Below are 27,063 nucleotides of genomic sequence, written 5' to 3' on the forward strand. Positions count from 1 at the left end.
CACACCAGGACTAAGATATGGGTTTCAGGCACTGGCCACTCCGGGACCAGGGACAATGATACAGGACTGACCACATCAGGACCAGGGGACTACAGATACAGGACTGGCCACACTAGGACGATCAGATTGATCAACACTTTCTGGGAAAATTTTCAGTAAAACTTGCATTTTATTCATTGAATTCCCTGTTGCTTGTAGGTATACGAGTCCAGTGATTGACAGTTTTCTCTTTATGACGGCATGCACAGGTAGCTGTCAGTCACTAGAAGGACCGCCCACTGGACTCATACATACAAACACCAGGGATTTCAGGGAATAAATAACAACTTATGCTGAATATTTCCACTAAACTCGTACATCACTCTGCTCAGCGTCTCTTCTATATCGTGATGTCCACAAATCAGACTGCATGTGCAATGACACAGGAAGGTCTCTTCTGCCCTGGAATGAATGGACCGGCAGTCCGGCTACATGAGAGCAGCTATAGGGGGCACAGAGTTTGCAGTCATCTGATCTGGAGCCTAAAGGTCCCTTAGGATTAGGAGCAACACATTACCACTTTGCTCCAAAACATGGAATGTGATCACATGAGAATTTTGGTCAGGCAGAAGGTTTTTTTTTTAGGAATCCATTGTAAGAAAAACTCAGAGTGCAAATAAATGTGAGGGGTCTCAGATAGAGCAGGAGCACTTGTACTTCTACAATATTATATTATTAGTGCACAGATCTGTTATATGACAGCATCCACAAATTCTGCAGCACTAAAGAGATGACTGAGTGGAGCCGATGCCCAGACAACACATTTGAGTATTTTCTGTCTCTGTTTCCTCCCTCGCTATCTGTTCTCTCTTTATGACAACTGAGACTTGGGGATCACATAAGGAAAAGACTTCTCTCGGAATATAATATTCAAGCTGGAGCCAGGAGGGACCGTCCTCCTCGCGAATGTCTGGAGTTCAGAATTGCATTTTACCAAAGCGATAAGATGCTGGAAAATAATCACTGCCGCGTTGATGTCTGAGCCGATCGTCCTGGGAATTCAGACAATTCATTCTGGAGGAACCGAGGTGCGGAGGCAGTGTGATCGTATGGGGGCTACTCCTGCAGAATGCACTGGGCGATAAGATGCTAATTTCTAGATTATACTGAGAGTTGAAAGGGTTGTGCAGTTTGTGTTAGGTATAGCTGTATGGTTGCATTGAAATGAATAGGACATGTAGCAAAGCCTGATAGGCTAGGGTTAAATCGTAGCGCTGCAGGTCTTGGTTAGATGCACCTGACTAGCTTTGACTAAGAACCAGGGCCTGTGTTCACTAGAGGTTTGTCGGTCTGCTGGATGTTGAGCAGAGTCGAGTGTGCTGCTGGTGAGTGACCAGCCAAAATGTGAGCTATAGCTAGGAGAGAGACGTGCCAGAGTCTCTCTGAATGGAGACTGCATGGGTCAGCTAGGAAAGCTGAGCAGTCTGTGTGTTGGAGCTGCAGAGAACTGTGGGGAAGCTGCAGCCTGTTCAGTGTGAATTGTGCCTGGAGTTGAACACTTTTGATTGGACTGGCAATGGAACTCAGGCTGTAGGTGATACCGAGATATGGTGGGATTATAACTCTTATTTGAATAAAGTTTGATCGAAGAGAAAGTACTGTAATCTGTTCGGGTGAGCCTGCACTGACATACATGCGCCTGCTTAATGAACCGTTTATTTGCTATTATACTTTTGTGCCCAGAAGAGGTTGCTTTCGGTTTGGAGTTTTATGAAGGTAATAAAACTGCACCTGTTTGGACCTATCCACATTGCATTTCTGAACACTAAATAATGCCTACTTGAAAGCATGAATCCCTACAGATGATACTCAGCTCTATAGGCGGCGCGCAGGGAACCAGAGCAAAGGAGGCGGCAGAGCTCAAGCTTCAGAAGCAACTGCAGTGGCCTGTGTAGAATAACTACTGCCAAGTCCCGAGAGGCCCAAAATGTCCTTATAAAAATGTTTAATTATGGCACTACCTCAGTTAAAATTCATTGATAACATTCTTTCATTCTGCATCAGAATATATTGGAGGGTCATAGAAGGATAGCGGAGTCTGGAGGAGGAAAAAGGGGTCTGGAGGAGGCGTGTGGAGGAGGAGATAGGGGTCTGGAGGAGGGGTGTGGAGGAGGACAGAGAGGTCTAGAGAAGGTGAGAGCAGCCTGGAGGAGGACAGAGGGGTCTAGAGAAGGATACAGGGATCAGGGATCAAGAGAAGGACAAAGGAATCTGGAGAAGGAGAAAGGGGTCTGGAGCAGGCATGTTGAGGAGGGGGAAAGGGGTCTGGAGGAGGGGTGTTAAGGAGGACAGAAGGGTCTGGAGGAGGACAGAGGGGTTTAGAGAAGGACAGAGGGGTCTGGAGGCAACAGAAGAGTCTGGAAAATGACAGAGGAGTCTGGAGGAGGACAGACAAGTTTAAAATAAGACAGATGGGTCTAGGGAAAGACAGAGGGATCTAGAGAAGGACAGAGGGGTATGGAGGCAACAGAGGATTCTGGAAGATGACAGAGGAGTCTGGGGGAGGACAGATGAGTCTGGAAGAGAACAGAGTGGTCTGGAAGAGGACAGAGGAGTCTGGAAGAGGACAGAAGGGTCTAGAAGAGGACAGAAGGGTCTAGAAGAGGACAGAGGGGTCTAGAAAAGGACAGAAGGGTCTAGGGAAGGAAGGAACAGTCTGGAGGAGGACAAACTGTTCTGGAAGACAGAAGGGTTTAGAGGAAATAGAAGTCTCGAAGAATACAGATGGGCCAGAAGGAGGACAGAGGGGTTTAGAGGAGGACAGAGGAGTCTGGAAGAGGACAGAGGGGTCTAGTGAAGGACAGATGGATATGTAGGAGGATTGAGGGGTCTAGAGAAGGACTGGAGGAGATCAGAGGAGTCTGGAGGAGGAGTTTGGAGGAGAACAGAGCCGTCTGGAGAGGACAGAGCCGTCTAGTGAAGAATATAGGAGTCTGAAAAGGGATAGAGGAATGTGGAGGATGATTGAAGAGTCTGGAGGAGACAGAGGGGTCTGGAAGAAGAGAGAGGTGTCTAGAGAGGACAGAACTGGCTAGAGAGTACAGAGAAGTCCCGAGGGGAATAGAGGAGGTAAGCGCCCAATATCTAGTGTCTGGAGGGTTGACATTTTTCTTTAAAATCAGCAGGTTTAGCTGACATTTATGCAATGTGTGTTGGCACCTTAAGAATTATAAATTACTGTTGCCAGTTCCGTAAAAAACATTTCCGTGATAAGATCCGGTGTCCATAATGCCCGAGAAGAAGGACTTTATGCCAGTGAACACCTGTGCTTCATTTCCAGGAATTCGCCTCTTTGTTGTGCACCGATGGCCATTCATATCTGTGGAGTTAGCACCGTTCCCCCGGCACATCCATCAGAGAACATGGCACCTCAGTCCTAGTCATCACGAAAATGCAAGCTAGGTTTTGATCTTCCAGTGAAAGGTCTTATCAATTATTTCTCAAGACCTAATTTAAAATACAGTCGAGGCTGAGATCTTAGTTAAGGAGGATGGCGTTCGCTGCAGGTAAGGAGGATGACAGCAGCAAGTCAGCAACTAAGGGATCATAAAACCTTCTGTTACACGAAGAACAAGAGACATCAGGAACTAAGGTGACCGACCCAAGTCATCACAGCTCCACATAAGGGACGCGTAATCATGAAGCTTTAACAACAAGACCTTATGGAAGGCGACACTGATGGTGTCAGATGGAATATCTCAATTTGGAATATTATATTGACATGTCAGCTGTTTTTTTTTTCAAAGGAATGAAGGTTAGACTTCTAATTTACATTCTTGAGGTTATACACATCAAAAAAGGGACATCAAATAATGTCTCCGAGGAAGCAGTCACTAACGAGAGCAACATATCCGGAGAAGAGCAGCACAAGATGAACAACTTTGCAGAAAAATAATGAAATAGAATTCAGATTTTCTATGGGATATCATACTACAAAATGCCGGGCATTGATTGCAAACAAGTTATGTTATTTTGCTCACCCAATAAAGAAATTTTCCTATCAAATTCTGTCAAGACCATGGTGCAAAATGAGTACACCCCAATGGAAGTCTTAGGAGCAAAACTGAAACTTAGACTACAAAATTCTAACAAGTATTCAGCCACTGGTAAGTCTAATTAATCATTACACCAGTGTTCAGTAGATGGGTGACTAAAAAAGGGTGATACTTAGCAAAGAAAACCCATTCACTTTTCATGTTGTCAGCAATGGCACCACATGGAAGAGAAATGTCACAAAACCTCAGAAAGATAATAATTTCTTTACACCAGAAAGGTGAAGGCCACAAGAAGATCAGCAAAGCTTTTCTCATCAATCTGGAGCAAAAGTGATACAAAAATGTAACAAAGATTGAGCTGCAGTATATCATAGAGTTGTCCAGTAACCATGGAAGTAACCTCCTAAGCAGGAGCGTCTACTGATGAGAAGGGGGGAGAAAATCCACATGTAAGGCTGGTTTCACACTTGCGTTTCAAAACGCATGCGTTTAAAAAAAAAACGCATGGTGAAAAAACGCATGTAAACGCGTACAAACGCTGCGTTTTTTTGACGCATGCGTTTTTGCATGTGGTGAAAAAAACGCGGCGTTTTGACGCGTTTACATGCGTTTTTTCATGCGTTTGCGTTTTTTAAACGCATGCTGAGAAATGTGTGACAGCTGCCAATCATCAAAATAAAGTAAAAAACCCACTATAAACAGAAATAGTTAGGGGTAGGGTTAGGGGTAGGGATCATAACCCTAAAGGGATCCTAACCCTAACCTTAAGCCTAAAGGGATCCTAACCCCAACCCTAAAGGGAATAGGGTTAGGGGTAGGGTTAGGATCCCTTTAGGGTTAGGGTTAGGGTTAGGATCCTTAAGGGTTAGGGTTAGGGGTAGGGTTAGGATCCCTTTAGGGTTAAGGTTAGGGGTAGGGTTGGGGGTAGGGATAGGGTTAGGGATAGGGTTAAGATCCCTTTAGGGTTAGGGATAGGGTTAGGGTTAGGATACGTTTAGGGTTAGGGTTAGGATCCCTTTATCACCTTTATGGTGGGGGGTGGCATATCAGTGTGTTTTCTGTTTTTTTTAAAATAAAAACGCATGCGTTTTTAACGCAAACAAACGCATGTGCTTAAAAACGCATGCGTTTACATAGACATCAATAGGTTTTTTTGCCGCGAAAAAACGCATGCTTTTTTTGCGGCAAAAAAAAGCCGCAAAAATTACTACAAGTTGCATTTCTGCAAATGAACGCATGCAGAAAAAAAACGCATGCGTTTATAAACGTGACCAAACGCGTATACAAAAAAAGCATGCGTTTTTAATGTTAAAGATAGGGAAAAAAACGCTGCAGATGAAAACGCAAGTGTGAAACCAGCCTAAGTATCCTGTAGTTATCTACAAAGGTACAAAGGTGACCCGGAGACACAATCCAGTGCGCACTGCAGAGGAACGGCAGCATGGGGGTCATCCACATAGGAAGCTGCTCCTAATGCTCATGGATAAAAAAGACGCCTATAATGTGTCAGGGCCCAAGCTGAAAATAAGAAGATACTGGGACCCTGTATTCTGGAGGGATGGTGTCAAAAAGGTGAGGACTACAAAGAAAACTGCCTGGTGCCTCCAGTGAGACCTGGTGGTAGCAGTCTCCTTATGTGGTGGCTCATGAACTGCTGGTGTCGGGGCCGACATGTCATTGACGGGATCATGAAGTCACATATGTGCTGCTCTATAGTGACAGAAGGAGCCGCCATCACTCCGGTCCTCGGTAGACAGCACTTTTCCAACATGACAATAATACAAAACTCACATCTATTGCATCTCCGAAGAACAGGTGACAATGACTCAGTGGGCAAGTGTCTCCTGACCTGACAACCACACACCTATGGGGAGCTCTGGAGAGACAAGTTGTCACCACTCTCCGTCCAGCATCCAAGACCTAAAAGACTCTTCTTAAATAATGATAAATGGTAGATGTTGTAACATGTCGCCAACTTGTTAATTCCACTTCTAGAATAGAATCTTGGTGCCGTCGTTACAAATCATGGAGGTCATACAAAATACTAGATGTATGACTTTTTGGTGAGGGGTGCACTCTTTTTGCCATAAACAATTTCAGGAAAACTGAAGAAAAGTAATAAAAGTTATATTACTGCCCTCACTGCCATGTTAGGGGTTGAATAAATGTTCGATAAAACCCAGTCTGGCCAAAATTGTGGAAATTGTTCTTCCAGTGGTTGCACAGAGGACTGCAGCTTCTGGAGGGTTTTTCTAGTCCTTAGAGCAGTGTGATCGTCCTGAACATTTTCAGACAAAGCCACAGGATATTCATGAGTCTATGATATATTTAGGTCCCATATGTAGGACATTGTGTGCCCATCGCAGCGTAAGCGCACTCACCAATTTTAAGAGCTCTCATACCAATGAATGGAGAGAACCGCGCATGCGGAGTCACCACTGTGTCCAGGAGGCACCTGATAAGGCTCTTGAGATACGGACCTACTATTCTACATTTATGGCACAGCCTATGGACCGTGACATACCATGAAGCTTATGGCACAACATGCAAATTCTCCATCAGGGACCTCAACTACTGTATTATTATTGGTCTTCTCAAATATGCCGGGAGACCTCTTATTCCCGAGAAAGGCTCCAAAATCTGCCCCGACAATAGTCCTGCCTGTGGATGAGGGTGAGGGAGCTGAAACATTAACTGCTCTGCCCTTCTCCTGCAGGTACAGATGTGACCTCTATCACCTACACAGATGGCGCTACTCAATAATCGTGCACCTGTGCCAGCACTTTCAGCCATGACCGTATATCGCCTACACAGATGGCGCTACTCAATAATCGTGCACCGGTGATGGCACTATCAGCCATGACTGTATATTGCCTACACAGATGGCGCTACTCAATAATCGTGCACCGGTGCCAGCACTTTCAGCCATGACTGTATATTGCCTACACAGATGGCGCTACTTGATAATCGTGCACCAGTGCCAGCACTTTCAGCCATGACTGTATATTGCCTACACAGATGGCACTACTCGATAATCGTGCACCGGTGATGGCACTATCAGCTATGACTGTATATTGCCTACACAGATGGCGCTACTCAATAATCGTGCACCTGTGCCAGCACTTTCAGCCATGACTGTATATTGCCTGCACAGATGGCACTACTCGATAATCGTGCACCGGTGATGGCACTATCAGCTATGACTGTATATTGCCTACACAGATGGCGCTACTCGATAATCGTGCACCTGTGCCAGCACTTTCAGCCATGACTGTATATTGCCTACACAGATGGCGCTACTCAATAATCGTGCACCACTGCCAGCACTATCAGCCATGACTGTATATTGCCTACACAGATGGCACTACTCAATAATCGTGCACCTGTGCCAGCACTTTTAGCCATGACTGTATATTGCCTACACAGATGGCGCTACTTGATAATCGTGCACCACTGCCAGCACTTTCAGCCATGACTGTATATTGCCTACACAGATGGCGCTACTTGATAATCGTGCACCGGTGATGGCACTATCAGCCATGACTGTATATTGCCTGCACAGATGGCGCTACTCAATAATCGTGCACCGGTGCCAGCACTTTCAGCCATGACTGTATATTGCCTACACAGATGGCGCTACTTGATAATCGTGCACCAGTGCCAGCACTTTCAGCCATGACTGTATATTGCCTACACAGATGGCACTACTCGATAATCGTGCACCGGTGATGGCACTATCAGCCATGACTGTATATTGCCTGCACAGATGGCGCTACTCAATAATCGTGCACCGGTGCCAGCACTTCCAGCCATGACTGTATATTGCCTACACAGGTGGCGCTACTCAATAATCGTGCACCGGTGCCAGCACTTTCGGCCATGACGGTATATTGACTACACAGTAGGTGCTACTCGATAATCATGGACCGGTGCCAGCACTTTTAGCCATGCCTGTATATTGCCTAGATGGCGCTACTCGATAATCGTGCATCGGTGGCAGCACTTTCGGCCATGACGGTATATTGACTACACAGTAGGTGCTACTCGATAATCGTGCACTGGTGCCGGTACTTTCAGCCATGACTGTATATTGCCCACACAGATGGTGCTACTCGATAATCATGGACCGGTGCTGACACTTTCAGCCATGACTTTATATCGCCTACACAGATGGCGCTACTCGATAATCGTGCACCGGTGACGGCACTTTCAGCCATGACTGTATATTGCCTACACAGATGGTGCTACTCGATAATCGTGCACTGGTGCCGGGACTTTCAGCCATGATTGTATATTGCCCACACAGATGGCGCTACTCGATAATCGTGCATTGGTGCCGGTACTTTCGGCCATGACGGTATATTGCCCACACAGATGGCGCTACTCGATAATCGTGCATTGGTGCCGGTACTTTCGGCCATGACGGTATATTGCCCACACAGATGGCGCTACTCGATAATCGTGCATTGGTGCCGGTACTTTCAGCCATGACGGTATATTGCCCACACAGATGGCGCTACTCGATAATCGTGCACCGGTGCCGATACTTTCAGCCATGACGGTATATTGCCCACACAGATGGCGCTACTCGATAATCGTGCATTGGTGTCGGTACTTTCGGCCATGACGGTATATTGCCCACACAGATGGCGCTACTCGATAATCGTGCATTGGTGCCGGTACTTTCGGCCATGACGGTATATTGCCCACACAGATGGCATTACCTGATAATCGTGCATTGGTGCCGGCACTTGTGGCCAGGGCTGTATATTTCCCACACAGATGGCGTTACTCGATAATCGTGCACCGGTGATGGCACTATCAGCCATGACTGTATATTGCCTACACAGATGGCACTACTCAATAATCGTGCACCTGTGCCAGCACTTTCAGCCATGACTGTATATTGCCTACACAGATGGCGCTACTTGATAATCGTGCACCACTGCCAGCACTTTCAGCCATGACTGTATATTGCCTACACAGATGGCGCTACTTGATAATCGTGCACCGGTGATGGCACTATCAGCCATGACTGTATATTGCCTACACAGATGGCACTACTCGATAATCGTGCACCGGTGAAGGCACTATCAGCCATGACTGTATATTGCCTGCACAGATGGCGCTACTCGATAATCGTGCACCTGTGCCAGCACTTTCAGCCATGACTGTATATTGCCTACACAGATGGCGCTACTTGATAATCGTGCACCAGTGCCAGCACTTTCAGCCATGACTGTATATTGCCTACACAGATGGCACTACTCGATAATCGTGCACCGGTGATGGCACTATCAGCCATGACTGTATATTGCCTGCACAGATGGCGCTACTCAATAATCGTGCACCGGTGCCAGCACTTTCAGCCATGACGGTATATTGCCCACACAGATGGCGCTACTCGATAATCGTGCACCGGTGCCGATACTTTCAGCCATGACGGTATATTGCCCACACAGATGGCGCTACTCGATAATCGTGCATTGGTGCCGGTACTTTCGGCCATGACGGTATATTGCCCACACAGATGGCGCTACTCGATAATCGTGCACCGGTGCCAATACTTTCAGCCATGACGGTATATTGCCCACACAGATGGCGCTACTCGATAATCGTGCATTGGTGCCGGTACTTTCGGCCATGACGGTATATTGCCCACACAGATGGCGCTACTCGATAATCGTGCATTGGTGCCGGTACTTTCGGCCATGATGGTATATTGCCCACACAGATGGCATTACCTGATAATCGTGCATTGGTGCCGGCACTTGTGGCCAGGGCTGTATATTTCCCACACAGATGGCGTTACTCGATAATCGTGCACCGGTGATGGCACTATCAGCCATGACTGTATATTGCCTACACAGATGGCACTACTCAATAATCGTGCACCTGTGCCAGCACTTTCAGCCATGACTGTATATTGCCTACACAGATGGCGCTACTTGATAATCGTGCACCACTGCCAGCACTTTCAGCCATGACTGTATATTGCCTACACAGATGGCGCTACTTGATAATCGTGCACCGGTGATGGCACTATCAGCCATGACTGTATATTGCCTACACAGATGGCACTACTCGATAATCGTGCACCGGTGAAGGCACTATCAGCCATGACTGTATATTGCCTGCACAGATGGCGCTACTCGATAATCGTGCACCTGTGCCAGCACTTTCAGCCATGACTGTATATTGCCTACACAGATGGCGCTACTTGATAATCGTGCACCAGTGCCAGCACTTTCAGCCATGACTGTATATTGCCTACACAGATGGCACTACTCGATAATCGTGCACCGGTGATGGCACTATCAGCCATGACTGTATATTGCCTGCACAGATGGCGCTACTCAATAATCGTGCACCGGTGCCAGCACTTTCAGCCATGACGGTATATTGCCCACACAGATGGCGCTACTCGATAATCGTGCACCGGTGCCGATACTTTCAGCCATGACGGTATATTGCCCACACAGATGGCGCTACTCGATAATCGTGCATTGGTGCCGGTACTTTCGGCCATGACGGTATATTGCCCACACAGATGGCGCTACTCGATAATCGTGCACCGGTGCCAATACTTTCAGCCATGACGGTATATTGCCCACACAGATGGCGCTACTCGATAATCGTGCATTGGTGCCGGTACTTTCGGCCATGACGGTATATTGCCCACACAGATGGCGCTACTCGATAATCGTGCATTGGTGCCGGTACTTTCGGCCATGATGGTATATTGCCCACACAGATGGCATTACCTGATAATCGTGCATTGGTGCCGGCACTTGTGGCCAGGGCTGTATATTTCCCACACAGATGGCGTTACTCGATAATCGTGCACCGGTGCCAGCACTTTCGGCCATGACTGTATTTTGCCTACACAAATGGCGCTACTCAATAATCGTGCATTGGTGCCAGCACTTTTGGCCAGGACTGTATATCGCCTACACAGAGAGCGCTACTCCGTCATCGTGCACCGGTGCCTGCAGTTCTTGGAGAGTGGGCGTTCATCATGAAAAGTAAATGCAAAGGCACAAACATAGTAGAGAGCGGGGTGACAAATACAAATCAATGTTCCTTGGGCAGATTCCAGGGCAATCAATACCTTTCTCCAGGTGAATGGACGCCCTAGACTCTCCACCACGATGACGTGACTATGAGCCAATAAATGATCCGTAGGATGAAACCAGTGAAGACAAGAAACAGTTCTGCAACAAGGTCAGCTCTGCTGCATCCTTCTACTGCGCTGTCTGTTCTCGGGGGTAATCTAAAGCTTCTCAGCCTAATTCTCCAGGACATGTCTATTACCTGGGATAGATCTTCTGTTTTCTTCTTATTCTCCTCGGTGCCATCCTGATAGGGGAGAATGAAGAGCTCGGCGGATGTTGGGAGTCCGGGGAGAACCGCCACTAAGATCTGTCTGCTGCTCACGCCCGTGGCCTGTGTGGACACATAACAGGTTTAGCCTCAAATAATCCAGACATGGAAAAATAACTGGGGAAAACACTTATGACAGCTTGTGGATGGTGCAGAGGTGCACCGCACTATTCCATGAAGACCCCCTCCCATACACCTGCATGCCCGGGTTGTTGGCTGGACATGGCACCTGATCTTTGCTGGACTTCATCTTAAATGTTAGCTTGGGGTCCTGGAGCACTGACTCATGCATTGTAACTTGGGTTCTCCACTTAGGTCATCAATGTCCAATAATGGGGGTCTGACCACTGTGACCCCCAATGGACTGCACTTGCAAAACATTGTCACTTTGCCTCCAGATGGCTCCACATGATCCCAGTAGTTGGACCCCCACCATGCAGGCATTTACCTAGCCATTTTTTTTATTAGGAAAGCTGATAGACTTGAGAATTAAGCCCCAAAAAACAAGAAGCTGATTCTTAATTTATCTTTCTAACAGTTGCAGTTCTGCTTTTCTGATACAGAAGCATTCCTTCCACACAGGCAGAAATTTACATGATAAAATTCTGACTGCCTTCAACTACCACTAGGGGGAGCTCTGATGGATGGGAGACGTCTACCGTAAGCTCTTGAGCTCCCCCTAGTGGTGGCTACAAGCAGCCAGGACTTTATCATTAATCTCTATTTCTAAAATGAGGATTTGGGACCTTGTATGAGATAAAAATAAAATTCTAAAGAATCTGAAAATGTAAAAAGAAATTATTTTGGACATGTTCAAATGAAGTAATTCATTAATTAAAAATAAAAAGTTATTTATATTTATTAATAAATTAATTAATTGTTAATTATAGAACATGGGGGGGGAGGGCTATGGGGGTGGGGTAACGATGTTGAAGTCCAGGAGGACTGTAAAGTGAAACTACTTTATGAAACTTTTAGGACTTGCCAGTTTTCATCTACATCTATAGCAAGAAATAAAATCCAAAATAGGTTTGGAATTTTTGTGTTTCTTTTTTACTTTATTTTACTGTTTGATAGACTTCTTTACTTATAGATGAGGATTATATACAGAAGCTTCTTGAATATAATGTATCTGCTGCAGTAAAAAAAATACAGTACATATACAAAAAATAAATACATACTGTACATATACAAAAAAATAAATACATACTGTATATATACAAAAAATAAATACATACTGTATATATACAAAAAATACATACTGTATATATACAAAAAATAAATACATATTGTATATATACAAAAAATAAATACATACTGTATATATACAAAAAATAAATACATACTGTATATATACAAAAAAATAAATACATACTGTATATATACAAAAAATAAATACATACTGTATATATACAAAAAATACATACTGTATATATACAAAAAATAAATACATATTGTATATATACAAAAAATAAATACATACTGTATATATACAAAAAATACATACTGTATATATACAAAAAATAAATACTGTATATATACAAAAAATAAATACATACTGTATATATACAAAAAATAAATACGTACTGTATATATACAAAAAATAAATACGTACTGTATATATACAAAAAATACATACTGTACATATAGTATAAATACATACTATATATACAAAAAATAAATACATACTATATATATATATACAAAAAATAAATACATACTGTATATATACAAAAAATAAATACATAGTGACATTTTTTTTTCTGAAAGGTCTTCGATATGTGACAGAGTAGTGATTTGGGGGCTGAGCGTTTCCTGCTTTTTCTGCTGTCCAGTCTGACCTGGAGGATAACAGAGAGCACTAGAGAGCACGGTACAGCACATTTCTCCAGGTGGAGGCAGTGAAGAATCAGCAGCCTCCTGACTGTGCGCCATGTGCTGTCCTTCACTGGTATAATTACAGCCAGGATCCAGGTTCAGACACAGCTGGCAGCGCCGCGCTGCGCCGCGCCGTGCGGAGAGCCTGGCCCCCGAGGAGCCTCGCTGGGGCAGGAGCCGGGCGCTCGCTGCAGAGCTTGCCTGGCACTGCTTGATTTATTGCCATTGCTAGCTCGGCTGAGCACCCGGCCGCCTCCGGGCATCGCTGCAGAACAGGCTCCGTAGCTCCCGGCTCTGCGGCTGGTGACTCCATGGCTCTTTAGTAATTGCAAGAAAATTGAAGAAAAACTCAGCACTGAGAAAGCGACATTCTGCTCCAGAAACTAATCCCATAAGTGTTTAATAATGTAGAAAAGAACAACAAAAACATTGTAAAAAGTGCAAATCAGCGGGTGACAGATGGACGGTGGCAGGAAGGGACGGCGGAGTCACTGGGACGCTGGAAGGGACCGAACATCGGAACGTCCCCCGTGACCGGAGGTTTGTTGTCAATCCAAACAGCAAACTGGTCAGAAAAAAAAAGAAAAATATGTAAAGAGAAGCGAAACCCAAACCGTCCGGAACCAAGAGACATGTAATGTGCGGCTGTAACCGGCGGACAGCAAAAGAGGGGCGACCTGATCCCTGGAGGAGCCGTAAGGCTGTGTCACCAGGGGCCACCGAGGGCCACGTGTCATCATCTATCCTTATTTCCATCTATCCATCCATCATCTACCTCGTCTTTCTATCTATCTAATATCTATCTATTTATCTATCTATCTATCTATCTATTTATTTATCTATTATCTATCTATCTATATATTATATATTTATTATATGTTTATATATTATCTATTATCTATCATCTATATATTATCTATTATCTATCTATTATCTATATATTTATTATATGTTTATATATTATCTATTATCTATCATCTATGTATTATCTATCTATTATCTATATATCTATTATCTATCTATTATCTATTATTTATCTATCATCTGTTTATATATTATCTATTATCTATCTACTATCTATTATCTATCTATATAGTATCTATCTATTTATTTATTATCTGCTTATATATTATCTATCATCTATCTATTATCTATCTACTATCTATTATCTATATAGTATCTATCTATTTATTTATTATCTGCTTATATATTATCTATCATCTATCTATTATCTATCTATCTATCATCTATCTATCTATCATTTATCTATCTATCTATTATCTATCTATCTATCTATTATCTATCTATCTATATATTATCTATTATCTATCTATCTATCTATTATCAATGATCTATCTATCTATCTATCTATCATCTATTATCTATATGTTATCTATCTATCTATCTGTCTATCTATTATCTATCTATCTATCTATATATTATCTATTATCTATCTATCATCTATTATCTATATATTATCTATCTATATATTATCTATCTATATATTATCTATCTATATGTTATCTATTATCTATATATTATCTATTATCTATCTATCATCTATTATCTATCTATTATCTATCTATTATCTATCTATATATTATCTATTATCTATCTATCATCTATTATCTATCTATTATCTATCTATCTATCTGTCTATATATTATCTATCTATATGTTATCTATTATCTATCTCATGCAGCAGATTTTTCTGAAAATTGCTTCTGTTCCTGTTTTAGATAAATGGAATAGATATAGAATTATCCATAACAAATTCTGCAGCGAATCTGCAATGTGTGAACTCATCCTAAGAAAACCCAAAATTATTCAACATATCATCCAACACATGTATTTTTTATTTAGTTTCCTAGTTGTTCAGTAATTTCCTTTTAATTATCTTTGATCAGTAATATTTTCCATTTTATCACGCTCCGGTCTCTCAGACTCTGGATCGCTGGATGCCGGATTAGGTTCACATTGCATTCAAAATGGACTACGTTATACCGCAGCATAACGCGGTGTAAGGTAGTCCGTTAACGCCGCCATTGAATGCAATGGCAAACGCATCGCTAGCGCACGCCTACAATGGGCGTGCGCTAGCGATGTGCCGTCATTTGAGTGACGGACCCAAGATGCGGGCTGCAGCGTTTCCGGGTCCGTCACTGCTAGCGCAGATGGAGCTAGCAGATGCTCTATCTGCGCTAGCGCGATGTAGCGCAGGCACTTGCGCTATCAGCAGCCCGTTAGCGTATGTGCTGAACGGGCTGCTGCTAACGCAATGTGAACCTATAGGCACTGATCTGCATTCATGTATAGACACATCGCCTTTCTTACCGTTTTGTTTGCAATGTTTGTACCGCCAGGTGGGACACTTTCATGATCCGCATCGCCATCTGGAGGCCTGAGGTCTGCTCCAGCTCCCCAGACCGGACCCCTGCCTGCTCTGCCTGTACGGGGGGCGCTGTACCTACAGGGCATAAACCCAGGGGGTGACGGAGCAAATGACGGTGGCACTTACATACATGAGCGCTCTCTTAATCACACGGCTGATGTCTCGCCTCCACTCCGGAATGTCGGGGTTAAAATCATCAAGGTTCGGTGAAAACGACAATCGCAGAGACTGAAACTGCTCTGTAATCAGTGAATGGTAAGGGTTAATAGTGCTGACGAGAGGAAGCATGGGAAAATGTGCGAAATATTCTGGACTGTGGGTGAATAAATGCTCTGAAACAACAGAAAGAGATAACACAAGAAATACAGCGACCACAATCTGCTCCGACCTCATCCCCTCTCATAAAGGGGGAAAAACGAAGGAGGAAGGGAAGTAAGGAAGGGATGAAGGGACAAAGGAAGGAATGGAGGAAGGGAAGAAGGAAAGGGAAGGAAGCAGGTAGGTAGTCAAGGCAGGAACAAAGGAAGGAAAAGAAGGGAGGTAGGGAGGAAGGAAGGGAAAGGAAAAGAAAGGGAAGGGAATGAAGAAAGAAAGAAAGAAAGAAAGAAAGAAAGAAAGAAAGAAAGAAAGAAAGAAAGAAAGAAAGAAAGAAAGAAAGAAAGAAAGAAAGAAAGAAAGAAAGGAAATGAAGGATAGAAGAGAAAGGAAAGGAAGGAAAGAAGGAAAAGGAAAGGAAAGAAAAAAGGAAGGAATAGAAGGAAAAAGGGAAGGTAAGGAAAGCACACAAGCAAAGAAAGAAGTGAAGGGAAGGAAAGGAAACAAAGAAGAAAGGAAAGGTAGGAAGGCAGGGAGAGGGGGAGGAAGGAATGGAAAGGAAGAAAAAAGGAAAGAAGGGAGGGGAAAAGGACAGGGAAGGTAAGGAAAGGAAATAAGGAAGGAAAAAGTAGGAATGGAAGGAATGGAGAGAGGAAGGAAGGAAGGAAGGAAGGAAGGAAGGAAGGAAGGAAGGGAGGAAAGAAGGAAGGAAGGAAGGAAAGGAAACAAGGAAGGAATGAAGGGAAAAGGAAATAGAAATATGCAAGGAAAGAAGGAAAGAAGTTAGGGAAGGAGGAAAGAAGGGAGGGAGGAATGAAGGATGGATGGAAGGGAGGGAGGAATAGAAAAGAAAGGAAATAAAGGGAAACGAAGATGAAAGGAATGAAGGAAAATAAAGAAAAAAATAAAAGGAAAGGAGGGAGGGAAAAAGTAGGGACGGTAAGGAAAGCATGAAAGCAAAGAGGGAACGAAGGTAGGGAGGAAGAAAGGTACTAAAAAAGGAAATAAGGAAGGAAAGGAAGTAAGGAAAGGAGAGGACGAAAGGAATGAAAAGGAAAAGAAAGGAAAGGAAGGAATGGAAAGAAAAAAGGAAGGAAGGAAAGGGATAGGAAGGAAGAAAAAAATGGAAGGAATGGAGGTAAAGGGAAAGGGAAGTTAATGAAAGCATGAAAGTAAAGGATGAAGGACAAATACAAACAAATCAGCAATATACAGCATCTATGTACTTTGGCATCCTTCTCTGGTTTTATCTTGTCAGCTCTTGCACTGATTTCGGATCACTGCTAGAATTATATCAAGAATTTTATATGTATGAAAGAAATAAAGAAGGAAGGAAGGAAGGAAAAGGAAACGAAAGGGAAGGGAAAAGGAAAGGAGAGAAAAAAGGAAAGGAAGGACAGGGAAGAAAAATAGAAAGAAAGAAAAAAATAAAAGCATGAAAGCAAAGAAGGAAGGAAGGAACAATACAAACAAATCAGCAATATACAGCATGTATGCACGTTGACATCCTTTGGTTTTGTCTCATCAGCTCTTATACTGCTTTCAGATCACTGCTAGAATTATATCAAGAACTTTATATGAAATAAAGGAGGAAGGAAAGAGACAATTCTGCACTGATCCGACAGCTTCCCGTGCAGCTACAGTCATTTTGCGGATCCACAGATCGCCGAGGCTTTGGGCTTTGGATTCATCTCGACATAATGTGAACCCAACTTTAAAAAAGTGAATTATTTTCTGGCTGTAAATGGAGATTTGACATGAAACAAGAAATTTCATCCCCAACTCTCCCGCTCTGTGGTATTATTCTTTGCAGGTGGATAATTACCCAATTAGTCAGGCAAATAAGGTAAATTGTAGATGCAGTCAGTCACATTTAATGGAAAGTTGGTTTATAAAATTAGCATCTTCCGGGAATGTGCACGGAGGTTACTACAATTATTATTATTAAGGAGGTAATGTTGGGTAATGTTGGGTTTAAGTGAACAGACAAACAAAGAGGAGCAGATGGAGCGCTGTGGTTGTTTTGGAAGCAGGTGGCGGATACTGGTACAGTTAATGGAAGGTAGTGGTTAATTTCAGGATATATGCTGTAATTACCCTTTAAAAAACTTGTTACATTTCATAATAGCGTTATGAAAAATAAGTGCGACTGGAGAAGGAAAAAAGAAGAAAAGTTACAACATGAGTAAATGTCCATCTTTTGCCATCATATCACTTTTAGTTCAGAAATGTTGTAGCATTTCTGTATCTCTTATCAGTCACAGCTTTGTTTTCTGATACAGAGCACCAAATCCCCTTCACTGATAAAGAACTAAATGATAAAATACTGTCTATCTGCTTCTACCACTAGGGGGAGCTCAGGTGCAAACTGCATACATTGCTATTACTGAGTGCAGTTTATAAACAGTAAGTTGTGAGCTCCCTCTAGTGGCGGCTGCAGGCAGACATAATTGTGTGTCAATCTGCTGGTGCAGGAAATTTGGAACGTTGTACAAAAAATAGTTTTATAACAACCAAAACTGCACTAAAATAGTGTTCAAGACTGGACAATGCTTAAATCTTTATTTTCTTTACATATTTTTTAATCTGTGAAGTAAAAAAAAAAAGAAAATATAGACTGGAAAGATGAAGACATATGCATGAGGAGAAGAAAATGAAGGTGACGTTGAAGGGAAGAGAAAGAAGAGTGGGTAGTGGAGAAAAAAAGAATACAGAAAACAGATAATAGGAAATCAAAGAAGGAAGGAGATGGGAAAATAAATTAATAAGGAAGAAAAAAGGTAGAAGGAGAAAAGGAAGAAGGAAAAGATGAATTGATAGATGGAGAAGCAAGGTAAAACTATTGGGAAGCAGAGGAAAAGGAGAAGTGAAAGACAAAAAATGAGAATAAGGAAAGGAGAAAGTGGGAGAAGATAAAGAAGAGAGAACAAAACAAAAAAAGTTTAAAGTAAAGAAGAAGATGTAAAAGACGCAAAAAGAAGTTGAAAAAGGAATGAGATAATGAAGAAGCACAAGTTGAGAAAAATGAGAAGAGAAAGAGGAAAGGAATAAAGGGTAAGAAGAAAAAAAGATAAGGAATGGGGACAAGAGGAAGTCAAGGAAAAGAAGCAAAAGAAGAGGAATGGGAGAAGGAAGAAGAATGAGCAAAAGAAAGGAAATAGAAGTGAAAAGGGAAATGAGAAATGAAGAATGAAAAAATAGAAACAGAAAAAAAGGATAAGAAAACAGAAGAGGAAAAAGAAGTGGAGGAAGAAGAAGAAATGAGAAAAGAAGGAGAAAAGGAAGATGTAAACTACGAAGATAAAGTAGAGGAGTAAGAAGTAAGAGATAAAAGAGAAGAGAAAGAGGATGTAGCATAAGAAGAAAATAAATAAGAAGATGAAGAGATAGAAGGTAAAGAAGTGAAAGAAGAGAAATAAGGAGAAAATAAGGAATAATATGAATGATTAATATAACAGGAAGAGGAGTAAGAAGAAGAAGAAAAAATGAGAGAAAGGAGAAGAAGTGAAAACAGAAGAGGATGTAGAGGCAAAGGAGGAAAATGGAGAAAAGGAAGAGAAAAAATGGAGAAGAAGGAGAAAGTAGGAGTAGAAAAAGTTATGGGCGAATGAAGGATGAGAAAACGAAAAAGGAAGAGGAGAAAATAAGAGGCAGAAGATGAATACTGATTCTAAAGTAATGATCACAGCCGAGGATCACTGATTATTACAGGGACTTGTGCAGACCGGAGTCCTGGGATGGGACAGGCCGAGGAGACGAAATGTCAAATTATGTACTAAATGGTAAAACACTGGAAGAAATGAGACGTGAGTGTGTGGACGACAAACTCCACTGTGGTGCCCAGTGCCAGGCAGCTGCTGCCGAGGCAAATACAATAATGGGTGCATTAAAGGAGGAAGACGCTCATGACAAGAGCACAGTGTTGTCTCTGCAGAGGTCACTCGTGCGGCCACATGTAGATCCTGGGTTTGGTGCTTGGCTCCAGTGAAGGACAGAGCAGAACTAAAGCGGGTGAAGAAGAGCGACCAAGGAGACTAAGGGAAGGAATGACTGCAGGAGACCTGATATTAAAGGGAACCTGTCACCCCCAAAATCGAAGATGAGCTAAGCCCACCGGCATCAGGGGGCTTATCTACAGCATTCTGTACGAGCAGTGATACTATGGATTCTTTACTGTAAAAGCAGTGAGACTATGGATTCTTTACTGTACGAGCAGTGAGACTATGGATTCTTTACTGTACGAGCAGTGAGACTATAGATTCTTTACTGTACAAGCAGTGAGACTATAAATTCTTTACTGTAAGAGCAGTGAGACTATGGATGCTTTACTGTACGAGCAGTGAGACTATGGATTATTTACTGTACAAGCAGTGAGACTATAAATTCTTTACTGTAAGAGCAGTGAGACTATGGATGCTTTACTGTATGAGCAGTGAGACTATGGATTATTTACTGTAAAAGCAGTGAGACTATGGATTCTTCACAGTGCAAGCAGTGAGAGTATGGATTCTTTACTGTGTGAGCAGTGAGAATATGGATTCTTTACTGCACGAGCAGTGAGACTATGGATTCTTTACTGTACGAGCAGTAAGACTATGGATTCTTTACTGTATGAGCAGTGAGACTATGGATTCTTTACTGTACGAGCAGTGAGACTATGGATTCTTTACTGTAAGAGCAGTGAAAATATGGATTATTTACTGTACGAGCAGTGAGACTATGGATTCTTTACTGTACGAGCAGTGAGACTATGGATTTTTTACTGTACGAGCAGTGAGACTATGGATTCTTTACTGCACAAGCAGTGAGACTATAGATTCTTTACTGCACGAGCAGTGAGACTATAGATTCTTTACTGTACGAGCAGTGAGACTATGGATTATTTACTGTACGAGCAGTGAGACTATGGATTCTTTACTGTACGAGCAGTGAGACTATGGATTCTTTACTGTGTGAGCAGTGAGACTATGGATTCTTTACTATACGAGCAGTGAGACTATGGATTATTTACTTTAAAAGCAGTTAGACTATGGATTCTTTACTGTGTGAGCAGTGAGACAATGGATTCTTTACTGTACTAACAGTGAGACTATGGATTCTTTACTGTGCGAGCAGTGAGACTATGGATTCTTTAATGTCTGAGCAGTGAGACTATGGAATCTTTACTTTATTAGCATTAAGAGTATTAATTCTTTACTGTGCGAGCAGTGTGATTATGGAATCTTTACTGTCTGAGCAGTCAGACTATGAATTATTTACTGTGTGAGCAGTGAGACTATGGATTCTTTACTATACGAGCAGTGAGACTATGGATTATTTACTTTAAAAGCAGTTAGACTATGGATTCTTTACTGTGTGAGCAGTGAGACTATGGATTCTTTACTGTGTGAGCAGTGAGACAATGGATTCTTTACTGTACTAACAGTGAGACTATGGATTCTTTACTGTACGAGCAGTGAGACTATGGATTCTTTACTGTAAGAGCAGTGAAAATATGTATTATTTACTGTACGAGCAGTGAGACTATGGATTCTTTACTGTACGAGCAGTGACTATGGATTCTTTACTGTACGAGCAGTGAGACTATGGATTCTTTACTGTCTGAGCAGTGAGACAATGGAATCTCTACTTTATTAGCATTAAGACTATCCATTCTGTGTACGAGAATTCCATAATCTCACTGCTTGCACAGTAAAGAATCCATAGTCTCACTGCTTGCAAAAATGACATATTGACATTGCAGGTTGTGGGATGCTGATCCAGGGAATTTTGTTGTTTGTGTAGTCGGGAAGGAATTTCCCCACTAATATGGGGCAACTAGCATCTGCCCCATGGGGTTTTAGTTTACCCCTGAAGCCAGATGTTAGGTTATAGGTTGAACGCCATCGATATGTATGTTAACACTGGAAGCTTTGCTCATCTCTTGTCCATGGGGCGAGCCGACAGCAGCACTTACCGTACACCGCTATGGTCTTCGTGTCCTGCAGGATGCTGCTCCCTGCAGACACCTGCACCGTGATACTGTTCATTCCTTCCACGGCAAAGGTGAAGGAGATGCTCCTGTCCAGAGTGATGAGCGGCTGCGGGAGGGAAGAAGAGGAGAAGCTGAGCTACCGGCAGCGGACGTGTCAGAAGTGAGGAGGACATTGTCCTGCAGCGGCTCGGAGGATCGCCTGCAGCGGCTCGGAGGATCGCCTGCAGCGGCTCGGAGGATCGCCTGCAGCGGCTCGGAGGATCGCCTGCAGCGGCTCGGAGGATCGCCTGCAGCGGCTCGGAGGATCGCCTGCAGGGACGTCTGCTCTTATCTTCCATAAAAACATTGGACTGAGGGGAAGAAGTGATGTTGCAGACTTGTCTTTTTGGCAGAGTCCGTCCTGGGCCTGTTTGTTGGAGGGAGGATTTGCCGCTCGTCATGGCAGAGATAACGAGCAGCCGGATCCATCTCCAGAAAATAAAGGATCGCAATCTGGGACCTCACAGAAATGAAAAATGTGGAAATATTTAGAGATATTTTTTGCAATTTTACTTTTTAATCCTAATCAGTTTTAGTTTGAGCATTTGCCTCCCCGGGGTTCAGAGCGGAGCAATGAGGGCAAGAGGATGAAAGCAGAGAGTAGAGGACGGCAAAAAGCCAAAGCTCTCTGACGAAAACTGTATGAAAAACTGATGAAAAATGGAGAAAATAAATATTAGTAAATGTCAGTTTTACTCCTCTCCTGATCAGAGGTGATTGAGGTCCTGATGCCCAGAACAAAATGTCTCTGGGGAAGATTTATTATCCTGGTCCCAATTATAGACAGAATAAAGCTGGATGAGACGCGCGGTGGTGCGGCCCGTGATACATTCACTGCAGCGCCACAGACGGGCGGACGCCTCTCCTTCCATCACCTCCCGATGTCTGACGTCACAGCACCGTGCTGCGCCAAATAACAGCGGCCATGTACAATCTGCACAGGTGCATCATTTACCACTGGTCTCAGCCGCTGACCTTTATAAAAACATTTTACGAAACTTTCTAATAGGACACAAAAAAGTGTCGAAAATATGCAATAAATCTGATAAAAAACACATAAATAATATAAATACAGATAATACAGATAAATGGTTAACAGATAATAGATATATTATAGATAATAGATAGATAATAGATATATTATAGATAATAGATAGATAATAGATAGATAATAGATAATAGATATATTATAGGTAATATATAGATGATAGATAACAGATAGATAATAGAAAGATAGATAGATAGATAATAGATAGATAATAAATAGATAGATAGATAGATAGATAGATAATAGATAGATAGATGATAGATAATAGATAGATAGATGATAGATAGATAGATAATAGATAGATAGATGATAGATAGATAGATAGATAGATAGATAGATAGATAGATAGATAGATAGATAGATAGATAATAGATAGATGATAGATAGATGATAGATAGATAATAGATAGATAGATAATAGATAGATAATAGATAATAGATAGATAATAGATAGATAGATGATAGATAGATAATAGATAGATAATAGATAGATAGATAGATGATAGATAATAGATAGATAATAGATAGATAGATAATAGATAATAGATAGATGATAGATAGATAATAAATAGATAATATAGATAATAGATAACAGATAGATAGATAATAGATAGATGATAGATAGATAATAGATAATAGATAGATAATAGATAACAGATAGATAGTAGACAGATAGATAGATAATAGATGATGGATAATAAATAGATAGATAGATAGATAGATAGATAGATAGATAATAGATAGATGATAGATAGATAAATAGATAGATAATATGTAGATAGTAGACAGATAGATAGATAGATAATAGATGATGGATAATAAATAGATAGATAATAGATAGATAATAGATAGATAATAGATAGATAATAGATAGATAATAGATAGATAATAGATAGATAGATGATAGATAGATAATAGATAATAGATAGATGATAGATAGATAATAGAAAGATAATATAGATAATAGATAACAGATAGATAGATAATAGATGATGGATAATAAATAGATAGATAGATAGATAATAGATAGATAATAGATAGATAATAGATAGATAAATAGATAGATAATATGTAGATAGTAGACAGATAGATAGATAGATAGATAATAGATAGATAATAGATAGATAGATAATAGATAGATAGATAGATAGATAGATAGATAGATAATAGATAGATAATAGATAGATAATAGATAGATAATAGATAGATAGATAATAGATAGATAGATAAATAGATAGATAGATAGATAGATAGATAGATAATAGATAGATAATAGATAGATAGATAATAGATAGATAGATAATAGATAGATAGATAGATAGATAATAGATAGATAATAGATAGATAATAGATAGATAGATAATAGATAGATAGATAGATAGTCAATAGATAGATAGATAGATAGATAGATAATAGATAGATAATAGATAGATAGATAATAGATAGATAGATAGATAGATAGATAGATAATAGATAGATGATAGATAGATAATAGATAGATAATAGATAGATAGATAATAGATAGATAGATAATAGACTAATGTGAGAATTGCGGTTATTGGATGGGGCTAACGATGACATTAGCCGTTAGATCATTAGTCTTATCTTTTATCGGTTTGATACTTTTATTGTAATTCTATGACACCAGACCGCTGCCGTCACCTCGCTGTTATTTCCCAGCCACCAGACGTAGCTGAGGGTCCCCACGTTATTTGGCCACAGAACCACCGAAGCGTTCACCTCCTTGTTCTTTGTGGTGACAAAAGGTAACATCAGGTGTATGTGCTCCAGGGGAGCTGTGGAGAAAAGAAAGATATCGCATTCATCAAAGTGATCTGGACATGATTAAAAGGAAAGAGATCTCAGCTGAGGAGGAGAAGAGGGAAAGCAACGAATCTGCAGAAATAGGGAATGTGCAACACCACAAAATAACCCAGGGTGAAGCAATGCTGCCCTCTGCTGACAGTCTGGGACACTGCAGCCGCCAATCAGTGTGACTGTGTGTAGTGGGGCTGATGTGGTCATTTAATCCAATGTATAAAGTGATCCTGGTGAACCGAACATCCCGTGTGACCATCCATCAGTGCTTTATACACATCTGTGCTGATAACATGGAGTGACAGCACAATATATCAGAGCTAGGCTGAGAATGAAGGGGTTAATGGTAGAAAAGCAGGGGTAGAGCTGATCATAGGGGGTGGCATGAGGACAGGGTTACCCCTACTAGGGTTAAGGCCAGAATCAGGTTTAGGGCTTGTTACAAGTTTTATTGTTCAGGACAAAGACTGTGGATTTTTTAGTTGATGGATGGTTCATATTTTTGGGCACAATTATGTGGAAGGTGGAGAGGTTGGACTAGGATTATGGTTATGTCGGGGTCTAAGATTCGGATCATATGTCAGGATGAAGGTTAGGATTGGGGTCACGGTACAGAACCACTGGATACAATGTGACAATTAGTGACACGTTGTCTCTTTACGTCAATACATTGTAACAACATGAAAACATGCGAGGGCAGCACCACGAGGATACGGGCACTCCCTGGGGGCACTAAGGACACCTGGGACCACCTAAAGGCTCAGTGTAGGGACCCTGAATCGGCTGCTGTGCCTCTGACACTGGCGGATAGACATTTAATATAGTTCTAATATGAAGAGCATGAGACTGTGCCCAGATGAGAGGCGACATATAGCACCCAAAAAATAATGCCACATAGTGCACACATCATCCACTGAAAAAGTGCTGTCAATATAGTTAATACCATCAGTGACAAGGAAAAACATGGGTCCAAACATTTACTTATGTATAGTGTTCAAATGAATGGTGCCACACAATGCCCAAAAGACTAGTCCTATACAGAGTCCATATGAATGATGCCACACATCCAGTCCATATGAATGATGCCACACATCCAGTCCACATGAATGATGCCACACACCCAGTCCATATGAATGATGCCACACATCCAGTCCACATGAATGATGCCACACACCCAGTCCATATGAATGATGCCACACATCCAGTCCACATGAATGATGCCACACATCCAGTCCATATGAATGATGCCACACATCCAGTCCATATGAATGATGCCACACATCCAGTCCACATGAATGATGCCACACACCCAGTCCATATGAATGATGCCACACATCCAGTCCACATGAATGATGCCACACATCCAGTCCATATGAATGATGCCACACATCCAGTCCATATGAATGATGACACACATCCGGGCCATATGAATGATGCCACACATCCAGTCCATATGAATGATGCCACACATTCGGTCCATATGAATGATGCCACACATCCAGTCCATATGAATGATGCCACACATCCAGTCCACATGAATGATGCCACACATACGGTCCATATGAATGATGCCACACATACAGTCCATATGAATGATGCCACACACCCAGTCCACATGAATGATGCCACACATCCAGTCCACATGAATGATGCCACACACCCAGTCCATATGAATGATGCCACACATCCAGTCCACATGAATGATGCCACACATACGGTCCATATGAATGATGCCACACATCCAGTCCATATGAATGATGCCATACATCCGGTCCATATGAATGATGCCACACATCCGGTCCATATGAATGATGCCACACATCCAGTCCATATGAATGATGCCACACATACGGTCCATATGAATGATGCCACACATCCAGTCCATATGAATGATGCCACACATCCAGTCTATATGAATGATGCCATACATCCGGTCCATATGAATGATGCCACACATCCAGTCCACATGAATGATGCCACACATACGGTCCATATGAATGATGCCACACATACAGTCCATATGAATGATGCCACACATTCGGTCCATATGAATGATGCCACACATACGGTCCATATGAATGATGCCACACATCCAGTCCATATGAATGATGCCACACATCCGGTCCATATGAATGATGCCATACATCCGGTCCATATGAATGATGCCACACATCCAGTCCACA

The 27,063-nt window shown here is 42.0% G+C and overlaps 1 protein-coding gene across 4 annotated transcripts in view; it reads right to left on the reverse strand.

The window, feature by feature from the left end:
* Positions 1 to 27,063, reverse strand: part of SORCS1 (sortilin related VPS10 domain containing receptor 1) — an 810,676-nt gene that overhangs the window by 39,006 nt on the left and 744,607 nt on the right. For all 4 annotated transcript variants that reach the window (XM_069754250.1, XM_069754247.1, XM_069754248.1 and 1 more), the window contains exons 20-23: positions 24,725 to 24,858; positions 21,959 to 22,082; positions 15,814 to 15,926; positions 11,349 to 11,480 (exon numbers count right to left, since the gene is read on the reverse strand). In XM_069754250.1, the coding sequence (XP_069610351.1) occupies positions 11,349 to 11,480; positions 15,814 to 15,926; positions 21,959 to 22,082; positions 24,725 to 24,858 (503 nt within the window). The remainder of the gene's footprint in view (positions 1 to 11,348; positions 11,481 to 15,813; positions 15,927 to 21,958; positions 22,083 to 24,724; positions 24,859 to 27,063) is intronic.

The sequence above is a fragment of the Ranitomeya imitator genome, chromosome 2 (assembly GCF_032444005.1).
Source record: "Ranitomeya imitator isolate aRanImi1 chromosome 2, aRanImi1.pri, whole genome shotgun sequence".
Lineage (NCBI taxonomy): Eukaryota > Metazoa > Chordata > Amphibia > Anura > Dendrobatidae > Ranitomeya > Ranitomeya imitator.